Consider the following 22,915-nt stretch of genomic DNA (forward strand, 5'->3'; position numbering starts at 1 on the left):
GAAGAGATTCTTTTCATTGCAGCGTAGACGAACAAGTGCTTGTAACTCTTAAGATTTGCATTTTAGAGCTAATACTTAGTGGACTTTTTTGCTTTCAATGATCATTCTTACAATAGCTCTTAATATCGACGATTTCTCCTTGGACACCGAGTATAAACTGTTATAAGTATACGAATACTTTACTGGACAATATTATCGGAACCAAACTATTGATGGTAGATATACTGTATAGGAAATGGAATTTAATAGAAACCCATAAGGTTATTACGGAAGTACAAAATTTTCTGGACAGCAAGGACCAGTAGGTGTGGTCGATGTTACTGATGTTCAGAACAGTCTTTGTAAATCGACAGGAAAGATCAAAGTACTAGTAAGTCATGATATTTTCCTACTGACAACAAGCAGTGTGTTATTGAACTTTGTTCTCACCTCTACAACACCTCTGGAGTGAGATCTTTAGTTATGAGCGTGTCGGACTCAACCTAAACATGGGCAGCATATTGGCTCCGAAGAGCAAAATGGTTCAAATGGCTCTGAGCACTATGGGACTTAACTGCTGTGGTCATCAGTCCCCTAGAACTTAGAACTACTTAAACCTAACTTACCTAAGGACATCACACGCATCCATGCCCGAGGCACGATTCGAACCTGCGACCGTAGCGTCCACGCGGCTCCAGACTGTAGCGCCTAGAACCGCACGGCCACTCCGGCCGGCTCCGAAGAGTAAGTGCAAACACCAGTCACTGGAGTCGAGTTGTTGCAGGCGGATGTAAAGCATCCTATAAAGGCATGGTTTCCCATTTACCCATTTAAACGATACACAATCAGCGCATCTACTTAAAAAAATATTGTATTAATAAACAACAGTATTGTGAGCTTAAAATGAAAGGTAGCCATAGTAACCTTGAAGATGATCCACATCAAGGATGACCAAAAAATGGAACTATAGATTTAAAAAAATAGACTGAGTGCACAAATGGAAAAGGTCAAATAGCCGTTACATGATGTATTCATCATCTGATGGCATGCTTGTCAGAAGAAAGACTGGAATTATTTGTAGGAAGTGTAACTGCGATAAATGTTTGTACAAGAATTATACCACGTTTTCTGAACATCTGACCGGAACAAGATAAAAAAAGATTCTCTACAAAGAGGTAAACATTTTGAGTCCAATGTAGAAATGAAGGCAGCTACAGATAGCTCTTCTGCTGATCTTCCATTATTGTAAGCATGGAAGCTGTTCCTTTGAAAAAGATTGGCTAAAGGTTGCAGGAAGTGTACTGATCTGAAAGGGGGCGCTGCAAACAGTGAGTACCGCTTTAACATCGGACATGTACCTCTAACGACAGGCCATTATACTTTCTCGCCTTCAGCGAACGTGTGTTGCACAGGAAATACGTGGATATATCAGTATCTTTGCAAAACCCCGTTACAAAAAACGAAAACAATAAGATTACTTATCATTCGTTGGTAGCAAAACAGTGAGCTATAAATATCAACCGCTGTCGACTACGATTGGTACAAGTTATACTAATGGTAATGTTTCTCCCTTTGCAGTGTAGACATGCGCAGAGACAAGTTCGACTTCGGCATTGATCTGCCGCACCTGTACATCGTCGCTCGCTACCAGGTGCACGGTCGAATATTGCTCATCCCTATTCATGGCTCTGGACCAATGAGGGGCAACTTCAGTAAGTAAAATCACCATTCTCAATTATAAATGGGTTCAATGTGTCATCGTTATAGTTAGTACTTTTGTGTCTGCGGGCGATACATAAGATTCTGTAAACATGGAATCGATAGTAACGTTTTTCTCTCTGTGTACTGCCTTAGTGTTAATGAATTCATGGTACTAGTGGAATGCAACGAAAAATTAGTTCAATGCTCTAATACTTTGTGAATATTTTTTCACTGAGTGTATAAAAGTAGACAGTATTCGTTTCGTATATAATGAAAAATGACTAAATATAAATAAAGCTGACTTAAGATACCTATCAGCCACAAACTTTAATGTTGTATCTTATCTTTTTATTCTTTCATATTGCTAAAGATGTTTGACGCTTACCAAAATGTGGATTTTATTTATTTATTTTGGCATTTGGTCGTAATGACCATAAATCGTTCTACACATTGCAAGGTATTAAATGTAATGCAACATTTTATTCTCGCAGTTATACTACATTTTTGTTTAAGTAAACATATATTCACACCAAAGTTTATCTATTATGTTATACACTGTCGCACTGTTCGTACACAAGAAACGGTCGACACTAGTTGCTAGTCGTTGTCCAGATGTTACTAAACCAATAGCTTTTTTTGTGACTACCATTCCATTTACGGTAAAAAAAACACTTATGTCAAAGCGGAAACTGCTATTCAGTCACATTTACAACATGAGGACTCAATAACATTAATTCGTTGCAGACGACTGGAAAGTGAACCAAGATTGAATCACATCCATATGACTGTATTTCTCGTCTGTTTTGTTTATAAAGAGTAATCAAGCTTTTTGAAGAATACGTGCCTGAAATTATGCATATTGTAATGTAGATACATTACATCTGTTTTTCAAAGGCTCTGTTTTTAACTATACCGTTAATTTAAATTCGTGATAATTTGAGCAGGGTAAAATTACTACAGACTTTGAGAGAAACATTATGATCCCCTTTCCAAAAAAGACAAATGCTAAAAGATGTGAAAATTATAGGACGCTCAGCCTAGTTACTCACGCCTCTAAAATAGTAACCTCAATTGTCCTAAAACGCATAGAACAAAAAGTCGAAGCTACACTCTCCAAAGACCAATTTGGATTCCGGAAAGATAGAGGAACCAGAGAAGAAAATTTTTGCTCTAAAACTAATAATAGAGAAACGACTAGATAAGAACCTGACAACATACATAGCTTTCGTAGATGAAGAGAAAGTCTTTGATAATGTTTAATGGGATAAGATGTTTGACGTACTCAAAAAAGTAGGAATAGACTATAAAGATAGAAAAATGATATGGAACCCGTACAAAAACGAGACAGCAGTTATCTGTGGACGGATAAAACAAGAAGAGGTGCTGAATCGGAAAGATGTCCGACAAAGTTGCGCACTATCCGCTGTTATCTTTAACCTACAGATTGAAGAGGCGCTGAAAAAAGTAAGGGAAAATTCACAGACAGTTGTAGTAATTCATGGCCAACGAATATAAATGATAAGATATGCCAATGATACAGCTGTCCTAGGTGAAAGTGAAGAAGATTTTGTAGTCCTACTGAATAGAATAGATAAAGCTAGGGGGAATAATATAATGTTGTTGTTGTTGTTGTTGTGGTATTCAGTCCTGAGACTGGTTTGATGCTGCTCCCCAAGCTACTCTATCCTCTGTAGATTCTTCATCTCCCAGTACTTACTGCAACCTACATCCTTCTGAATCTGTATTCATCTCTTGGTCTCCCTCTATGATTTTTACCCTCCACGCTGCCCTCCAATGCTAAATTTGTGATCCCTTGATGACTCAGAACATGTCCTACCAAGCGGTCCCTTCTTCTTGGCCTGTTGTGCCACAAACTCCTCTTCTCCCCAATTTTATTCAATACCTCCTCGTTAGTTATGTGATCTACCCATCTAATCTTCAGCATTCCTCTGTAGCACCACATTTCGAAAGCTTCTATTCTCTTCTTGTCCAAACTATTTCTCGTCCATGTTTCACTTCCATACATGGCTATACTCCATACAAATACTTTCAGAAACGACTTCCTGACACTTAAATCTATACTTAATATAATATGAGAATTAATAAAGCAAAAACAAAAGTAATGGCATCCGACAAAAAAGATCAAGCGAAAGTCCAAGTTCATGTAGGCAATGAACTGCTTGAACAAGTTGATAAATTTACTGATCTGGGCAGTAATATTACCAGGGATGGAAGGAGCAAGGCAGAAGTGAGAAGTAGAATTGCTCAAGCAAAGGCTGCTTTTAACAAGAAGAAAAACATCTTAACATCTAAGAGCATCAGCCTTGAAATCAGGAAAAGAATTTTGAAATCATATGTGTGGAGTGTGGCTATGGGTGTGAAACATGGACTCTCGGAACAGAGTAAGACCAGAAGCTAAATTCTTTTGAAATGTGGTGCTATACACGCATGCTCAAAATAAAATGTATCGACAAGGTCACAAATGAAGTGGTTCTCGAAAGAGCAGGTGAGAAGAGAAGCTTCTGGAGTTTCTTTATTAAAAGAAGAGTGCAATTTACAGGCCATCTATTGAGACATAAAGGACTCCTGACACAATCATAGAGGGATATGTCGAGGGAAAAAGACCAAGAGGAAGACCACGGCTGAGGTACATGGATCAAATCGTGAAAGATGTGGGATGTGACACCTATAAAGAAGTGAGGAGAAAAGCTGAAAGACGCACAGAATGGAGACAAACTGCCATTGTAGCTGTTGCAAACCAATCCTTGGATTGACCACTACAGAAGAAGAAGAAGATAATTTGAGATCATGAGGTTGTCAAATGTTCATTACCTTTATGGTAGTCTGTCCACATACATATTATTTTTATATACAAAATAGCTATTGCTCAACTCCGTTGTTTTTATTTCTAACTTCTTGCTTGAAATCCAAAGTAGATTTATGAAATGTCCCCATAATAGTGGACGAATGCAAAAGTCAAAAGAATTCTGGGTATCTAATATTACCAGAGGAACTGCAAAAGTGCTCAAACATCAGACTGTTTAGCAATTTGCAGTGCACTGGAAACTGAAATAAGAGTAATACGCAACATAGTAGAGGAATAGGACATTTTTAACTGAGTGGTAAGATACTGAAATGGTTGAGGAGATTAGGTGAAATTCTAGGAGAGTGGATTTATTAATCTGAATTAGATAGTTCAAGATTAAATGTAGTCTACGTCGTAGTTGTTTGTTGACCTAAGGGGCGTCCAACGGATTCAGCTACCATCCGCTGCTCACAGCGGAAGTCATGAGTTTGTGTCTTCTAGTAACAGTCTTCGTTGGGCATATGCTCACCAACTGTAGAATTACATGTCTGCCAATGTCTAGCCAGTCCAGCGAGGACAAATAATTTTATACAATTCAGTGCCACCTTATAAGTTTGTCATTTTTCTCAGTGTTTACTGTGCTGTAGATGTTTTTATATACACCACTCGCCATTAAAATTGCTACACCAAGAAGAAATGCAGATGATAAACGGGTATCCATTGGACAAATATATTATCCTATAACTGACATGTGATTAATTTTCACGCAATTTGGGTGCATAGATCCTGACCAATCAGTATCCAGGACAACCACCTCTGGCCGTAATAACGGCCTTGAAGCGCCTGGGTATTTAGTCAAACAGAGTTTGGATGGCGTGTACAGGTACAGCTGGCCACGCAGCTTCAACACGATACCACAGTTCATCAACATTAGCGACTGGCGTGTTGTGACGAGCCAGTTGCTTGGCCACCATTGACCAGACGTTTTCAATTGGTGAGAGACCTGAAGAATGTTCTGGCCAGTGCAGCAGTCGAACATTTTCTGTGTCCACAAAGGCCTGTACAGCACCTACAACATGCGGTCGTGCATTATCCTGCTGAAATGTAGGGTTTCGCAGGGACCGAATGAAGGGTAGAGCCACGGTTCGTAACACATCTGAAATGTAACGTCCACTGTTCAATGTGCCGTCAATGCAAACAAGAGGTGACCGAGACGTTTAACCAATGGCACCCCATACCATCACGCCGGGTGATACGCCAGTATGGCGATGACGAATACACGCTTCCAATGTGCGTTCACCGCAGTGTCACCAAACAGGCATGCTACCATCACGAAGCTGAAACAGAACCTCGATTCATCCGAAAAAATGACGTTTTGCCATTCGTGCACCCAGGTTCGTCGTTGAGTACACGGTCGCAGGCGCTCCTGTCCGTGATGCAGCGTCAAGGGTAACCGCAGCCATTGTCTCTGAGCTGATAGTCCATGCTGCTGCAAACGTCGTCGAACTGTTGGTGCAGATGGTTGTCTTGCAAACGTCCCCATCTGTTGACTCAGGGATCGAGACATTGCTTCACGATCCGTTACAGCCATGCGGATAAGAAGCCTGTCATCTCGACTGCTAGTGATACGAGGCCGTTGGGATCCAGCACGGCGATCCGTATTACCCTCCTGAACCCACCGATTCCATATTCTGCTAACAGTCATTGGATCTCGACCAACGGGAGCAGCAATGTCGCGATAAGATAAACCGCAATCGCGATAGATTTCAATCCGACCTTTATCAAAGTCGGAAACGTGAAGGTACGCGTTTCTCCTCCTTACACGAGGCATCACAACAACGTTTCACTAGGCAACGCCGGTCAACTATTGTTTGTGTATGAGAAATCGGTTGGAAACTTTCCTCATGTCAGCAAGTTGTAGGTGTCGCCACCGGTGCCAGCCTTGTGTGAATCCTCTGAAAAGCTAATCATTTGCATATCACAGTATCTTCTTCCGCGTCTGTAGCACGTCTTCTTCGTGGTGTAGAAATTTTAATGGCCAGTAATGTATGTATTGTTTTCATACTACACGTATTTTGCTTTAATGATGCACGAAATGGACCGATATTGAGACTTCATGTTCAAAATAAGGTACTTTTTTAAATAATTTCCTAAATAGTTTCCTTGAATAAATGAGTCTTATATATGTTACCTAACTAAATATTTTTCTTTCAGCTAACTGCAAAGGTGACGTCAGTCTCCAGGGTAAAAGAATAATACGACAAGGGAAAGAATACATGACATTCACTAATATGGATGTCCGATTTCATGTAGGAAAAGGCAGCATTCATTTAGACAACTTGTTTGGTGGCGAGAAGCCATTAGGTAAGTTACGGTCCTTTTAGCTGTTTAATATTTCCCTACAAAATTATGTTAATTTTGAAAGTGCAGTTTTTCCCAATGAATCTTGCTAGTAAAATCACTAAGGCGAGTGACAGAATCATCTTAAATCAACGTTTCAAAGAGTTTTATATTTTACGTTCTCAAATCACACAAGCAGCAAAAGTTAAGAGCAAAGTGACTTCAAAGGAAAGGAACCTTGACAGTTCACCACATTAAAACAGTATGTAAACTCAATTTTACATCGAAGATAAATGGCTCTATGGCATGTAACACTGTGAGCCCCCTAGTGGTTGGCCCAACAATTTGGAAATTCAGTTACTTTCATCTGCACCCTTGGAGAATGTGGAAATTTTTGTCACACTGATACACTTGTTTTAGGTAAGTATGTAGAAGAAGAACACACAAGGGTTTTAGAAGGTACATTGTTTTGTGATGGAAGTGAACTGATTCAAGCAGGAACACGAATGACTAAAAATATACCTCTGTGAAAAACCTAAGGGTGAAAGTGTGCCGCCGCCAAGTTAAATAGCTCGTCGAAACTTAGACCCTGCTAAGGAAGAACTGTCACAGTACGGTACAGAAGGTAATAGAAGGAATCGCGCAGTGGGACAAACAGAAATGATACTTTTATTCAAAAGTAACAATTAATTTGTGGCCACTAAACTTTATGACTGTCTCATCGAAATTACGAAATGTGGGGCCATGGTTCTTAGTTGAGAGCACGATTACCATGGGCGGCAGTGCAGGCTCTGCAACGGGCTCCCACGCAGGTGACAAGGATAGTTAGAAATACTTGTGGCAGGTCGTTCCATTCCTATACCGCCGCGGTTGACTACTGCTGGTTGATCACTGGTGTATCTAGACTCTAAATAGAATTTAAGTCGGGAACGACAGCCCAACGCATTTGCTGAATATTCTCTAGCTCCAAGAGCTCCTCCGCCCGCGCTGTTGGATGCAGTCGTCCACTGTCGTCCACGCACCATAACACTTGAATCACCGAATCTACCATGTTCGACAATGTTCGTGGGTGCATTACGAGTTCCCATTTCTCCCCTGACAAGGGTACTTCCTGAGTCGCTACCTAAACTAAATCTGCTCTCGTCCGAGAAGAGTAAGCGACCCCACTGCTCGTTGGCCTAGTCTCTGTGCTCTTGGTACAATCACAAACTGAGCCGCCGATGCGCGGGTGTCAACGGAACACAACGAACTGGTCTTCGGGAAAAGTGTCTACCTCCATGCAGTTGGAGAGCCACTGTGGGGCGTGAAGTTGTGCGCCTTGCAGGCGTGTTAAATGTGGTTGCAATTGATCCTGCTGTTTGACGCGGATCACTTCCTGACTGTTGCAAAATATAGCTGTCACAGCTTGCTGTGCTCTGTAGGTGACTGTGGTCGATTACCTCCTCTCCTTCAAGCAGCAGTGTTGTTGGGGTACGCTCGCCATGCACGTGAAACAGTGCTGTGTGCCATAGCAAACTTCTGGGCTAAACTCGTCACACTTCACTCTTCTGCCAGTTGCCTGATGTGAAGTCATCGAAATGTTGTCTATGGGCCATACTGTAATGAATAACACCACCACAGTACACCATACCTGCTCGCTGTTTGATACAAACTGTCTTTTCAGCTTCGTTCAACTGGTTAGTGTAGTGGAACCAGCACCACTTGGCACTGTAGTCACGCTGATCTCACGCCTTGTGACTTCCAACTTTCTGCACACGACTAGGAGACCTCTGAAAATATGCTCCCTCAGTTTCATTCAGCTCCACCTAGTTGTTAATATGTTATGATACTTTATCTATCTCGTCCATTATACTGTTTGTGAAGCTGAATACATTTAGCTAACTCTGAAAGGTTTGGAATATTATCACTGTGAATAATGAGTAAGCGATTTCAGGTCCTGGATGACGTAATGCACGGCAGCACATAAGGCAACATTAAGAAGGACGTAGTGCATCGCAAGAAATGGAGATGGAAAGGGGCTTCTGATATAACAGAAAATTGATTATGGTGATGCTAAAGAATACTCCTTTAGCTATGTAGTAGGCTACAGAGTTTGTGCACTACACCAGAAGTCTGTGTGATTATAACACTGCCATGTTAACCTGACTTTCCATTAAGTTCCGTTTCCTTTTGATATCCTCTAACTGAAAAATTACGCTTAAGCTTTAAAAGGGTCTTTTACTGTGTGGCAATGCTGATTAGTTCGTGCTCGTTTCAGTTAACTCATTGACAACAATGCGCCGAGTCTATAGCTGTGAGGGAGGTGGAAAATGTTTGTTACCTGTGTATTGTAAATATTTTGTACAGCAAGTCATACTAGTTTCGATTAGGAATGTTCCAACTATGAATCTTACTCGATATGTTTTTTATGCCATTGTACTGAGCAATTTCGGGACAACTCTAGTACAAAGTGTTCTTGACTAAGACATGTTATCCTAATGTTGTTAACAAAGTGCGTGTCACAGTTTTCCTGCAGGTAAGTCAAAGCCAATGCCACCTAAAAAATTTTTTAGCATATTGACAAGATTGTACATCAAACGTTTCCTAATGAATATAAACTGTCCTACTTTCCTCTGTGTAACTCTGGAAATTTTTCGAAATCACGGAAAACTTGACCAATCAGAGAGCTTCTAAGCCAAAAGACACGGCTTTTGCTCTCCTCCAATCACAGCCCAGTATCTTATCGGCCATTAAGAGAAGTACGTTCACAGAAAAATAAAATATCTGCTTATAGTTCTTTATTGCTAGCAATCCATCTATTACAGTTTTAAGTGTTTGCGCGTTAATAGGACACACACTACCTACTAAAATGACTCCTGTGCAAAGCGAATGACAATTGTAGGAGCTTATTGTGAATGATATGACACTTTTAAATTACATTTATTTATTCAAATTACATTTTAAAAAACTGAAGTACTAACCTGTGCAGGTTTTGAATCAGTGACCTTGGTTGTAACAGACGATATTTCTCGTTGCATTGTTCCCATTCGTTTAAACATTTCTCACGTGTTTTAAGGATTCAAAATTAAAATGTGTGTGTGTGTGTGTGTGTGTGTGAGAGAGAGAGAGAGAGAGAGAGAGAGAGAGAGAGAGAGAGAGAGAGAGAGAGAGAGAGGCAATAATGCTTCAATAGCTAGATGGAAAGTGCTTCACCTTTACCTTCAGATTACATTTGCATTAGTATATCTTTGAGATCCTGGCCTAATTTTTGGTACATATTTACGTGCTAAATATGCATATATAAAGTATGTTTGTTCTTACAAGCCATGCCTCCTTTCTATGACACCATCATGCTTCTCCCCTCTTCTAACCCACGCTCCCTATATCAGAAATAGAACTTATAAGCCAAGAGACACATTTTAGATCTCCCAATCACAGCCCATAATTTTAGTGACCATTACTATTTTTTTTCTTACTTGACACCACTTGGTCAGAGTTTCTAAGCTGAAGGCACCACTTTTGCTCTCCTCCAATGCAGCCCTTTATTTTACCAGCCGTTAAAAGGAAACAACCAACTGCATTCCAGTACTTTCCTGGACTGGGAAAAGAAATAGCCCACCATCTTTGTTCTCTTACCTCCAACTTAACCACACAGTTAAGTATTTCTATATTTAAATTGTCTACATTGTTAATCAAGACAAGTAAATAATATCTGCAGTAACAGCACAAAACACCCATGACTCGCTCATTAGGGCACTTATCAGTCATTTGGAAGTACACACAATGTTTTTAACAATTTTACTTCCATGTTAAACATGTCTGTCGGAAACATATAAGGTATGTATCTTAAAGTAATACCAAGTGTGTACGATTTATCAAAACTACGAATGCTTGTTGTTGTCATGTGTGATAATGTTATTTCTGTGTATATAATGCCTATCAATAACACATAAACAATAACGACAATACTGACTTCACTTCAGTGTTTCTGTCTTTAAAACTCTGTTAAAATACAGGTGACACTACAAATGTACGGTACAGGTTAAGATTCACTGTCCAAGTGAAATTTGATCTTAGTACCACACTTGCAAACACAATGGAGCGCCCAAATTAAATATTTCCTTATCTCAGTTGTCTGCATTATCTTTCTGTAAAAATACAAATCACTTGCGGCTAAAATAATATGTTAAGTGGGCAGTGTGCTAGCAGCTCACAATTCGACTTAGGCCTAAATGACCCTATGTTACTGGTAGTACAAAAAAGAACGTAATCAAGGATCATTTTAGGAGCAAAGAAGATAATGCAGAAAGAAAAAGAAAAATCGAAGCTATTAACTGGCTGATTCAACTTCCTTTATTACTTTTGATCTAGGACTTACCTGTGGACACATTCCACTACCATGTTTATCCACCGGCATCACATTTTCCAACACTTTAGCACAACACACAGTACTAAAAATGGTGTACTTTAATGAGATGTTTAATGCATGTTATCACATAAATGGCATATTTTCGTATTATGCAATATAATATCTAAATGCGCCAAATACGATATGTAAACAAGGCTTGGTCAAAGACATTATTACGAACGAAAATTCGATCTTTGCACGAAAATAAAATGCCATGTAGTAGTTATTAAATCATATAAAGATTTCTTCTATAACAGTACTAAAGATATGTAACAGTACTGTTGTGATTTAAGTGTTATACAACAGTGAAAGTAAATACACATAGCTCATGTATTGGCAGTACTAATGATCAGACTTTCATGATAAGCTGCACTTGTGCAATGAGCAAAGTTCGATCATTGCACAACACTTCCAAGAGACCAAAAATTGTCTGTACAATTTGTCAATATCTCTAAGATTTGTTGTATAATATTACGAAACACACATGGCACTACTGATCCAACTTACATCTTAAGATGCACTTGGTGAGAACTCAGTTATGCCGTCACATAGTGGAAAGTACATGGCTCTTTGGTAAAATAGAGCTTAGAGAACAATAGCTTTGACATCTGAATTTAATACACATTCACATAGGAAAGGAACAAGAGTTGCTATGCTTCCAGAGTTCTGTATTAAACATTGTCCATCATTGTCTTTGACAGAGCGGTGTTTATCAAGTCTCTGATCAAATAGTGTTTACCTATCACATTTGGAGCTTTTTCGGGTTATACTCACTTATCATGGAAATAGGCAGTTGGGTGATACAATACATTAAAGATCTCACTGAAGCACACTGTTTTTGGTATGGTTGGTTGTGCTAAAGTGATAGAAAATGTGATGCTTGTGGATAAACATGTTAGTGGAACATATCCACAGATAAGTCCAAAATCAAAAGTAATATTAGTCTGTCAATAACGGCAATTAAATTTTTCCTGTTGCATTGTCTTACTACCCTGTAAAATGGTGCTTGATGAGATTCATTTTTGAAGTACTGGTAACAGCCTCATTTAGACATAAGCCTAAGAGGAAGTAGCAATTACTAGTTCATTGCCCACTTAGCATGTCATTTTAGTCCAATGTGTTTTGCACTATAATATGACAATAATACAGACACCTGAGACATAGAAATACAATTCTGGCATTTAATTTGAGAGATGATAGACATGTTTCTGATGTCAAGCGTATGTTATCTGTAAGTTACACAATAATTGCACTCCTCCACTAAATGACATTTATTTTACGTAATATGTGTCTTTTCTGTAGAACAGCAATACAATCAACATAGATGTGGAAATATCCAATCTAGGGCTGCACTATGCGTCACGCCACGTGTGGTACAAGGATTAAAGTTTGCATGTTGTCCAGTGCAACTTAATCTGTAAATTTGATTAGTTGTGTCATGTATATTTTGACAGACATTTTAGGCATGGAAATCCTTCAGTAACACAAATATCGTCAATATCTTTACATACTTTTGACAGATATTTGAATGTCACGAGCATTGTGTATGCTTGTATATTTTTCATAAAGAGCGCAGGCATGGAAAGACCAAAAGTTACATCGGTATTCTCAATACCTTTATGTATTTTTGATAAATAAGAACAGTATAGAAATAATATTGTGACTCTGTAAGTTTCGCCAGTTACAGTTGAAATATATCAACTCTTGCAAATACATGGGTGTAACACATTGAAGGGATATGAAATGAAATATTCACGTAAGCTCAGTCTTGGGTAAAGCAGTGTGGATTCCAGTTTATTGTTAGAATGCTAGGAAAATGCGATCACTCTACAAAGGAGACTCCTTCCAAATCACTGATGTAACCCATCCCAGAATACTGCTCAAGTGTGTGGACCCATATCAAATAGGACTAACTGGAGATATTGAACATATGCAGGGAAGGACAGCACAAATGGTTAGGCTTGTTTGATCTGTGGGAGATTGTCATAGAGATGCTGAAGAAACTGAACTGGTGGACACTTGAAAGTGGATGTATACAGTCCTGAGAAAGCCTAGTGACAAAGTTTCAGGAAACAATGTAAAATTATGACTGTAGTAATGTACTACAGCCCCATAATATATTACTCCCATGGGAATTGTAAGGAACACGTTATGTTAATTACAGTATACACAGAGACATTTAAACAATCAGTCTACCTGTACTCTATACCTAAATGGAATGGAGAAATCCTTAGCAAATAGTGCAGTGGGAGGTACTCTTTAGCTGCACAGGGTTAGCCGAGCGGTCTAAGGTACTGCAGCCGTGGACTGTGCGGCTGGTCCCGGTGTAGGTTCGAGTCCTCCCTAGGGCATGGGTGTCTGTGTTTTTCCTTAGGATAATTTAGGTTAAGTAGTGTGTAAGCTTAGGGACTGATGACCTTAGCAGTTAAGTCCCATAAGATTTCACACACATCTGAACATTTTTGGAGGTACCCTTTGCTATGAACATTACATTAGTTTGCAGTACATAGTTGTAGATGGTTCAAATATTGAACTTCGTTCATTGCCAAGTGTGAGGTACAGGAAACAAAACTGAGCGAGGTGGCGCGCTGGTTAGCACACTGGGCTCACATTCGGGAGGATGATGGTTCAATCCCATGTCCAGCCATTCTGATTTAGGTTTTCCGTGATTTCCCTAAATCTCTTCAGGCATTCCATTGAAAAGGGCATGGCCCACTTCCTTCTTCATCCATCCCTAATCTGATGAGCCCGATGACCTCACTGTTTGGTCTCCTCCCCCCAAAACAACCCAACAACCCATAAAACAATGATGGGGTCTGGCTATTTCAGTTTTATGGCCAGTAAAATGATTTGCTGTAATTGGAGAACAAAAGGTGTTAGTTATAGCTTAGAAGCTCTCTGATTGGCTAGCTGGTGTGGCTCATGAAGAAATATACAGAAATGTAATTGGTTGCTGAACTACTGGGTTGGGATTGTGCAAACGACAAGATTGGTGTGTTAGCTTAGCTCTCTGAATGATGTATTCCCAAAAAAACTGAGTGTGGCTTAGGTGAGGGAGAGTATGCAGACATCATAGAAAGGGGGCGTGGCTTGTGATATCACAGGTATAGTATGTATACATACAGTATACAACACATGTGCCTTCACCTGAAAGTGAACCAGAACTTCGATGGCTATGCTACTGTTATGCTTCAGAGTTTTGTATTCTGAGATTATGACAATAATGTAACTTTGCAAAATGTATATCAGTTCTGTATTTTTTCCAGGTGAAGCTGTCAATAACGCCATCAATGCTAATTTTGGAGCTTTTGTGAATGAGTTAAAGCCATCTATTGAGCGAGCTCTTTCTAAAGCAATGCTGGAAATCTCAAACAGAGTGGTACATTCATACCCACAAGATGTAATATTTCCTGAGCATTGAATCTCAGAAACTTTTCCTCTAGTCGAGAAGAACATACAGTTTTAGTGCGTGTTTTCACTGACACTATATACTTTTGGTCTAAGCCAAAAATTGACTTTTGTGGTGTGCACTGAAGACGAAAAACTGTGAAGAGATAATCTAAGTGTATAGTTGAGACTTGTAAAATATCAAACTTGTGTGAAACATAAATATGAGAAACCAATACACGAAACACATCTAACATTATACGCTATACAGGATAAAATCTTTTTCTGGGCGGCTGCAAGAATACAGTTGGGTCAGAATGATAAATAGCAGCTGTAAAGAAGAAAGCAATAAGTGTTATTGGTGTTGGTGAAAGGTGTCAGATACAGCTTATGAGAACTATAGAGCAAGAAGACCAAAGTTATACATGTCTCCTTGTACAATAAAATTTTATTGTCTCTGAGATAATTTGTAATTCACCAGTTGTTAAACTGAGCTATATCTGTTGGATTTATAAGCAGCAGCTGATAATTATGGCAAAACTTTTTTAAATGTAAATTTGTTAATTGTATTACAATTTGTAGAAACAGTAAAGTTAAAAATCTTGTATGAGCAATGTACTAAACCAGTAAAAAACTGTTTGTCAGCTTTTAGACTGTGTATTTGCAGAGTGTCTTCTATAATATAAAAAGCAGGAAATTTTATCTTTTTACACAAGCGTTTTAACAATGTACTTCTTACACCATCGGTCAGATATGTTAGGGTAGTGTTAAAGGATACCTTTCAAATACTCACCATGCTCCACATAGCAAAAATCTTGCAGGTATGCCGTTAGAATATGTTCAGGATAGCTTTATAATCAGTGCTGATGTGCTGATATGCTGAATTGAAGAATTTACTTACATATTCTCAAAATCTAGAACTGACCTTATATGCCAGTTGTTCTGGAATGTGATGTATGTGAAAATCAGGTGAGGTTAAATATAAAAAACAATAGATTGCATTATGGAGTGGTCAAAGTATGTGCATCAAAAATATGAGCACAAACCCACATTACCATTTTAGTGTATACACTTCATCTGGCAACAAAACAGACAGAAAAAAAGCTGTTACTTGTGGTGTTATGTGCATAACACATATCAGAAATTGTTTTTCTTATTTAATGAGAAACCTTCAAGCAACTGATTCATTCACTACATTAAAACATCTGAAAATTTTTGGGTTTACCTTTATGATTTAGTGTTTTTTACAGTAATAGTTGAAAAGTCACTGCAGAAGTACAGGACAACATAATTTACAGTGAAGTAAGAGCCCCAACGATATCAGATCTGACTGCTCATTCCTGGGAAATAAACGATTTCTTTTAACAGGCTATAGTCCACTTCCTTCCTCTTTCATAATCAGTTGAGAGAGTGTAATAAATTAAATATGTTGCAAAACATGTGGTACTAAATGGGAGCCTGCATCACACTATAATGGTAGCCAAATAACAATAAAAAGTGAAATTCAAGCAACTGATTGATTCACTACCTTAAAACATCTGAAAAGTTTTGGGTTTACCTTTATGATTTAGTGTTTTTACAGTAATAGTTTAAAAGTTACTGCAGAAGTACAGGACAACATGATATAGAGTGAAGTAAGAGCCCCACCGATATCAGATCTTCTACAAAATTATTGTTGATGAGACAGTAACTACAGCTTATCTATGAATATTATGAATTCCATAATACACTAACATCTAATAAAATCTGATAGCTGTGCTTCCATACACGTTTGATTTAAGCCCTTGTACATAAAAGGCTTGCATTAATGTGTAATATTTTTCTTCATGCACACCGTAATAGGGATGATGTGAAACACATACTAATGGAAGTAGAGTGTTTGTTTTGGAACAGTACAGTCAGACATTTTTTCAGGAAATATGTGGGAAATAGGAAGATTAATATCCTATAAGGAATACAGACTATTGATTGTAGAATATCCACCTCAGAAAACATTGAACTTGTCCTTATCATTATCTGGATACTTCAAGAGAAACTGAATTACTAATGAGTGAATCAAACAGGCAACCAGCTCTGAGGCTGAAATGAAAAGTTGTAACAAAAATTGAATTTCATAGACATATTTTTACTTGTGTATCAGTCTTGTGTTATATGCTGTTTGTGATAGCCTACCATTAAAAAAATATTTTTGTTGTTCACTAAAGTAATTACAGGATCAATCTCCCAGCAGTTTTCCAGAGCATGATATAGAATTCAGTATGTCAAAACTGTAAAAGACAGGCACTAAAACGTAATATCTGTTGCAGTATGAATGATTACAGAATGCAAATGATGATTTAAGATATTTAACAGTTTTATAAACAATTCTAAATTATATTTTGTATGTGTAAGTACTTTTCTTCTACTTACATATCACTGGGTTATCTGACTGCTCATTCCTGGGAAATAACCGATTTCTTTTAACAGGCTATAGTCCATTTCCTTCCTCTTTCATAATCAGTTGAGAGAGTGTAATAAATTAAATATGTCGTAAAACATGTGGTACTAAATGGGAGCCTGCATCACACTATAATGGTAGCCAAATACTAATAAAAAGTGAAATGATAACTTTATGGGAAGAGAAACTGACATGACTTTAATGTAGCCAGCAAATTCTGACATTTATATGCAGGTTTATTCACTTCTAATAAACTTTTCATGAAGTATTTATTGTTGAAAATATTGAAATTCCAAAATATTTTAATCTGTCAGGAAGTTTCTTTTATGCATGTCTCGATTTACCTCACATATCTAAATAAGATCAAAGAGCAGTGTTCAGACAGGTATCTGCATTAAAAATGAAGAAAATTTCCTGAACTAGGTGTTCTTTTTTTCTTTATGGCAAACATCAAGGATACATTACAGAGTGGAGGGAGATATCATAGTGATTAATACAAGACTCATGGATCCATGAGGAACATAATGCAAATTGCACTCTATGAGTTGTGGCTTTAGGGTTTGTATGGTTCCCCTAAAATCATTTTAGGAAACAGGAGTATGGTTCCATAACCACATGATTTACCTCTAGTTCTACAATTGGGTGGTGCTGTGTAACTAATGACCTCTTTGAAGTCGATCAATGTATCCTCCTTATACTTCTCTTAGCTTCATTATTTGACTATGTTTGTCCCATTTTTTGTGAGTGACTGTCAGTACCATCAATTAAAGTTGTTAGTCCTCGAAATATTCTCAGTTATGACAAAGTTTCTGTTTCAGTATCTTCATACAAATCCAAGTAAAATCCATCATACTATGCTATATATTTGGAAAACATATTTCTTATTTTTATCATTTCTGAAGAAGATTGCTAACAGACAAGGAACTGTATTTGAGGTACTAATGGAGGAATGACTGCATATTTCCTAACCATGTCAACAATGTGCTCTACCACTTGATAGTGTCTGCGAACTAAGGCATAAGATTTTCATATATGATTAATATCAAACACAAAGCTCTTTTCAATGTTCATAGTTGAACTGTGAAAAATATGGAGTGATATCCATCAGAAAAACAGACGTTCGGTATATCATAATGAAATAAACAGTAATTTTATACTTGTTACTAAACAGAAAAAGAGAGTCTGCAAAAACTGTAAGGAGGTTAGACCTCTCTTACCAACTATTCAATTTTCGAGTGAAACAGAAGTTTCGAGTAGTGAGAAATTACTACATGAAGCGAAGCTGTTATCAAGAAAAACTAGACAGCTTCCGAATACTAATCTCTCTATCAGCTCAAGAACACAACTCCAAAGTGATCATAACAGTGTATAAAACAGAAAGACAAAATAAATATTGAGCGTGTTCAGTGCTAAGGACCTTAGGAGTGTTTGCTATATTTTCGTATTCAGGAAACCCTGCAGAGTGATATAAGCACTTAACCCGGTAACATTTCGCACAGTAAACACATCTGACAAAGTTTGCAATAATTCTGGTAAAATGGATGACGTGAGTAACAAAAACACAAAATCTTCAAAGATGGTGTCCAGTATATCATGAAGTTTTCCTAAGTGTTTCCTCACATGATGGACTGCTAGGTTACAAATAACAAACGTAAAATGGGTAAAATGCAAAATTCTATACTGGAATAACGTCACCTCTAGTTTGTACAAATGCTTGAACGAAAAATACTTCATCCTTTCCTAAAATGAGAAGTTAAAAACTTTCACACGAAGTATTGTGATTCTAGACGATGCAGTAAGATTGCTCCATCACAGAAGTTGTGATGGAGTACTCAATTTGATATCCCTTTTTTCGAGCATGAATTGCAAAAGAGCTCCCTTACTTTTTACTCAGGTAGAATATCTGAAGCTCAGCTCTTAATAATGAAATTTACTTCTGTACTGAATGAAGTTTTCAGGAGTCGAGGTGTCCAGCGAAAAAATAAATCATTCACCATTCCGAGTGAGATCATTGTAAAAAAAAAAATCGGAATATCATACCCCAACAGTCTCCTGGCAGAAAGTTACACAACTCTGCGTGTGGAATTTTGTCAATGCTGTCCCATCAGATATCTCGTATAGCACTTGTTAATACGAGGTAGTTCTACCCTTTTATTAGTCAGTTGGATATCTGTTCATTTTTCTGTCATAACATGTATCAACGTGCGGAGTCATATGATAAAACATAAAACAACAAAAAGTTATTGTTTTATGCTCTAACCTGAGATGAAGTTCACTTACGTTGAAATCGTAAAAGTTCTCCGAGGCGAAAATTAATACTTTTAAATGCGTTTTGTTGCCTTACAATCTATTATCGTACACAACTTGCATTTCATTGATGTAAAATTCAATCGCGTGTTGGATTTTTCTTATTCATTATATCACTTAACTTTATAGTACACTGGGAAGAGCTGAAAAACTATAAATATATGAGACGTCAACAAGTTAAAACCAATTCCAGTGTATGTTTTACCAGTCGTTTTGTCCGATAATCGGACTCACTTGATGTTTGTAACAGTGAGCGTAATGGGGATGTCTTACAAGTTAATGAGAACAATTTTGACAGCTGAATGGCGAGCAGCCATGGCATACGCACCATCGTATCTCTCAAGAACAGGTTTTTCAAAGTTATCCACGACATCCGACACTTTTTTTTTGAAGGATTCCCTAGAAATTTATCCAGAAAAGCATGATTCTACGAGTTTGTCATGAGCGAAGCATACCTTCCAATTACGTCAAATTGTGAAATTCATTAAATATCAAGTGCGTTATCTGCGGTGTCTGATGCAAAGTCGGTAATAATCATTTCTTTTATTACTCGCACGTCGTAAACCCTAACCTATAGGAAATTAAATCATGTCGGGTATGTTTCTAAAACACTTTGAAAATAGTTGCTTTGGAGAGGTGATCATTAAGCGCAGCATGGAATTCAGAGAAGAGATTTGATGATTCATAAATGGTCCAACGCCCTGCCAAATCAATATAGTCTAGAAGTCGTTGGTACGTATCCCGTACCTTAAAGCCTTTCCACACATTTACAAAGCCTTGACTGACCTATCCTCTCATCTTCAATATTTGCCTGGATATCCACACCAGCCAGTTTCTACAAAGCCCTCCAAATCTACTAACGCCATGCACTCTACATAAATTACAGCATTTGCTTACGTTTGTCTGCTCTAATTCATCAAATTTCTCTCTTTCCTGATCAGCACTGAATATCTCCATACATCCTTTACATCCAGTAAACTTGAGTTCAACTACTTCATCGTTACCCACATAAACACTAAAACTGGCATACCGCAAATTCACTGACAAATCCAATCAATCCTACAGTTACCTAACCTCACTGTTACCTCACAATGTACCTTTAATATCCTTCTATTCTAGGAGACAAAAAATTCCCACTGGTACCCATCCTTGCTATCATATCTAACCCGCTCCTTTCTATCCTTCTTCTTATGTGTGTTCCTTTCTGTTCCTGATGCAAAGTCGGTAATAATCATTTCTTTTATTACTCGCACGTCGTAAACCCTAACCTATAGGAAATTAAATCATGTCGGGTATGTTTCTAAAACACTTTGAAAATAGTTGCTTTGGAGAGGTGATCATTAAGCGCAGCATGGAATTCAGAGAAGAGATTTGATGATTCATAAATGGTCCAACGCCCTGCCAAATCAATATAGTCTAGAAGTCGTTGGTACGTATCCCGTACCTTAAAGCCTTTCCACACATTTACAAAGCCTTGACTGACCTATCCTCTCATCTTCAATATTTGCCTGGATATCCACACCAGCCAGTTTCTACAAAGCCCTCCAAATCTACTAACGCCATGCACTCTACATAAATTACAGCATTTGCTTACGTTTGTCTGCTCTAATTCATCAAATTTCTCTCTTTCCTGATCAGCACTGAATATCTCCATACATCCTTTACATCCAGTAAACTTGAGTTCAACTACTTCATCGTTACCCACATAAACACTAAAACTGGCATACCGCAAATTCACTGACAAATCCAATCAATCCTACAGTTACCTAACCTCACTGTTACCTCACAATGTACCTTTAATATCCTTCTATTCTAGGAGACAAAAAATTCCCACTGGTACCCATCCTTGCTATCATATCTAACCCGCTCCTTTCTATCCTTCTTCTTATGTGTGTTCCTTTCTCCTTTCCCACCCCAGTTTTTGTATAACCATTGCCTGTTCTTCATCCTAGTTACCTTATGCCACAAGCTATGTCTCCCGTCGATACACACCAATCCAACAAAAACATTCACTAACACCTGGTCATGTCGCCACTCTCAGCACCATTGAATTCTTCCACTTCTATCACATTCTCTCCTGTGACATTTTACAACAGTGAAGTACGTAACACATATAAAAAGACTACCAACAAAGCAACAAAGAGTGTACAGTTTTTAACATCTTAGATATACACCCGTCATTTTTAATACTAATTTTAAAAGCATGTAATTATTTTATGCTTGAAATATTTATGAACGACGAAATGATGGAGAACCGGACAACTGAATTAGTAACATTCATCCTAAAATACCAAGTAGATGGAGTCACGGCTGCACCGTTCTCTCTCCTCATGCATCGCAGAAATTTATAAATCTTATTGAAAATTATTTGAAATGATGGCTGGACAAAAATAGTCGTACAGTTCTCTCGGTAGCGATTCGAAAAAGTCAAAGGGATTGTAGATTATTTAACTTTTGGAACTGAAGACATTTACACCGCAGTAAAAAGAAGCAAATGGAGTACAGCTGCCTTTCTTCAGCCTGCCGAAACATTCGAAAGTGTTCAAGCACGAATGTGCGTAAGGAAGTTTAAAAAACTTCGCTGATGTAGATCGCAAGATTAACGTAAGCAGATGCTCTTTCAGCATTTCGCCACTAACTCTGTACAAATATTGATCATCAAATTTGCCTCTGTGTTTATCCATTAGAGCAAAGACAACAGAATTGTACTCTTCCTCACACATGGAGAATATCACGGATAAATGGCGTAGCACACAGAAGACGTACTTCAAAATGAGAATCGTTTCTCCAAAAGCGTTGTGCAATTTGTAAAGAAAAAATCGTGATTGGTGGTGTGAAAGGTATTTCATAATCAAAGGTATAGTCGACTTCAATACCTCTTTGGTCAATTTGGGAAAACACATTTTCAAATTTACGAGAGTTCCATGGCGTAAACTGTATGCATTGCATTTGTGGCAATAAATCGTTAATCTGTACTCTGAAAGCGACGTTTTGATGTTAATGACTACTCTGCTAACTACATGATTTATATTACGTTTTACGTCTTTGTCAATAATACTTGTGTCATTTGCAAAGGGAACAATTTTTGAGTCATCAGTCACGTTTGGATGCAGATCAATCACTTCGGCGTTCCACACTTTACGTGACACAAGTCAGATTGAAATCTCTCCCCTCTTTCTTGAAATTGGAAGACAATGTTTGCTTGCTCCTTTCCAGATATGAAGGGTAGCATTGTTGTGCTTTTTGCATTACAACTAATCAAAATAACTTTACAAGGCTGAATTCGATAACAAGAGTTATTATGCAGCTCTTAATCTGAGTTTCTCATTTTATGGCACTAAATTAATCAAGGTAAGCTCCTTTCATTTCTGCAACATTTCCTATGTTGATCAATTATACATTTACATGTACAGTGTGCATCTTATCTCAACAGAGTTTTTCCTGGTAGAAATTCACAGATACTTTACCATATTTCGTTGAAAATTCTTCACGTATTCCAATGGTTATATGCCGCGAGTTTGTCGCATCGTAATTACAATGACGGAAAAAAATCGAAATACAAAAATTTAAT

At 37.9% G+C, this 22,915-nt stretch overlaps 1 protein-coding gene across 1 annotated transcript in view; it reads left to right on the forward strand.

Annotated features, from left to right (window-relative positions):
* LOC126337059 (protein takeout) overlaps positions 1-15,251 on the forward strand; it is a 60,501-nt gene extending 45,250 nt beyond the window's left edge. The window contains exons 4-6 of the mRNA XM_050001387.1: positions 1,558-1,691; positions 6,701-6,850; positions 14,480-15,251. Of these exons, the coding sequence (XP_049857344.1) occupies positions 1,558-1,691; positions 6,701-6,850; positions 14,480-14,634 (439 nt within the window). The 3' untranslated portion in view covers positions 14,635-15,251. The remainder of the gene's footprint in view (positions 1-1,557; positions 1,692-6,700; positions 6,851-14,479) is intronic.
* Positions 15,252-22,915: the final 7,664 nt, after the last annotated feature.

This window comes from Schistocerca gregaria, chromosome 2 (genome assembly GCF_023897955.1).
Source record: "Schistocerca gregaria isolate iqSchGreg1 chromosome 2, iqSchGreg1.2, whole genome shotgun sequence".
In the NCBI taxonomy this organism is placed as follows: domain Eukaryota; kingdom Metazoa; phylum Arthropoda; class Insecta; order Orthoptera; family Acrididae; genus Schistocerca; species Schistocerca gregaria.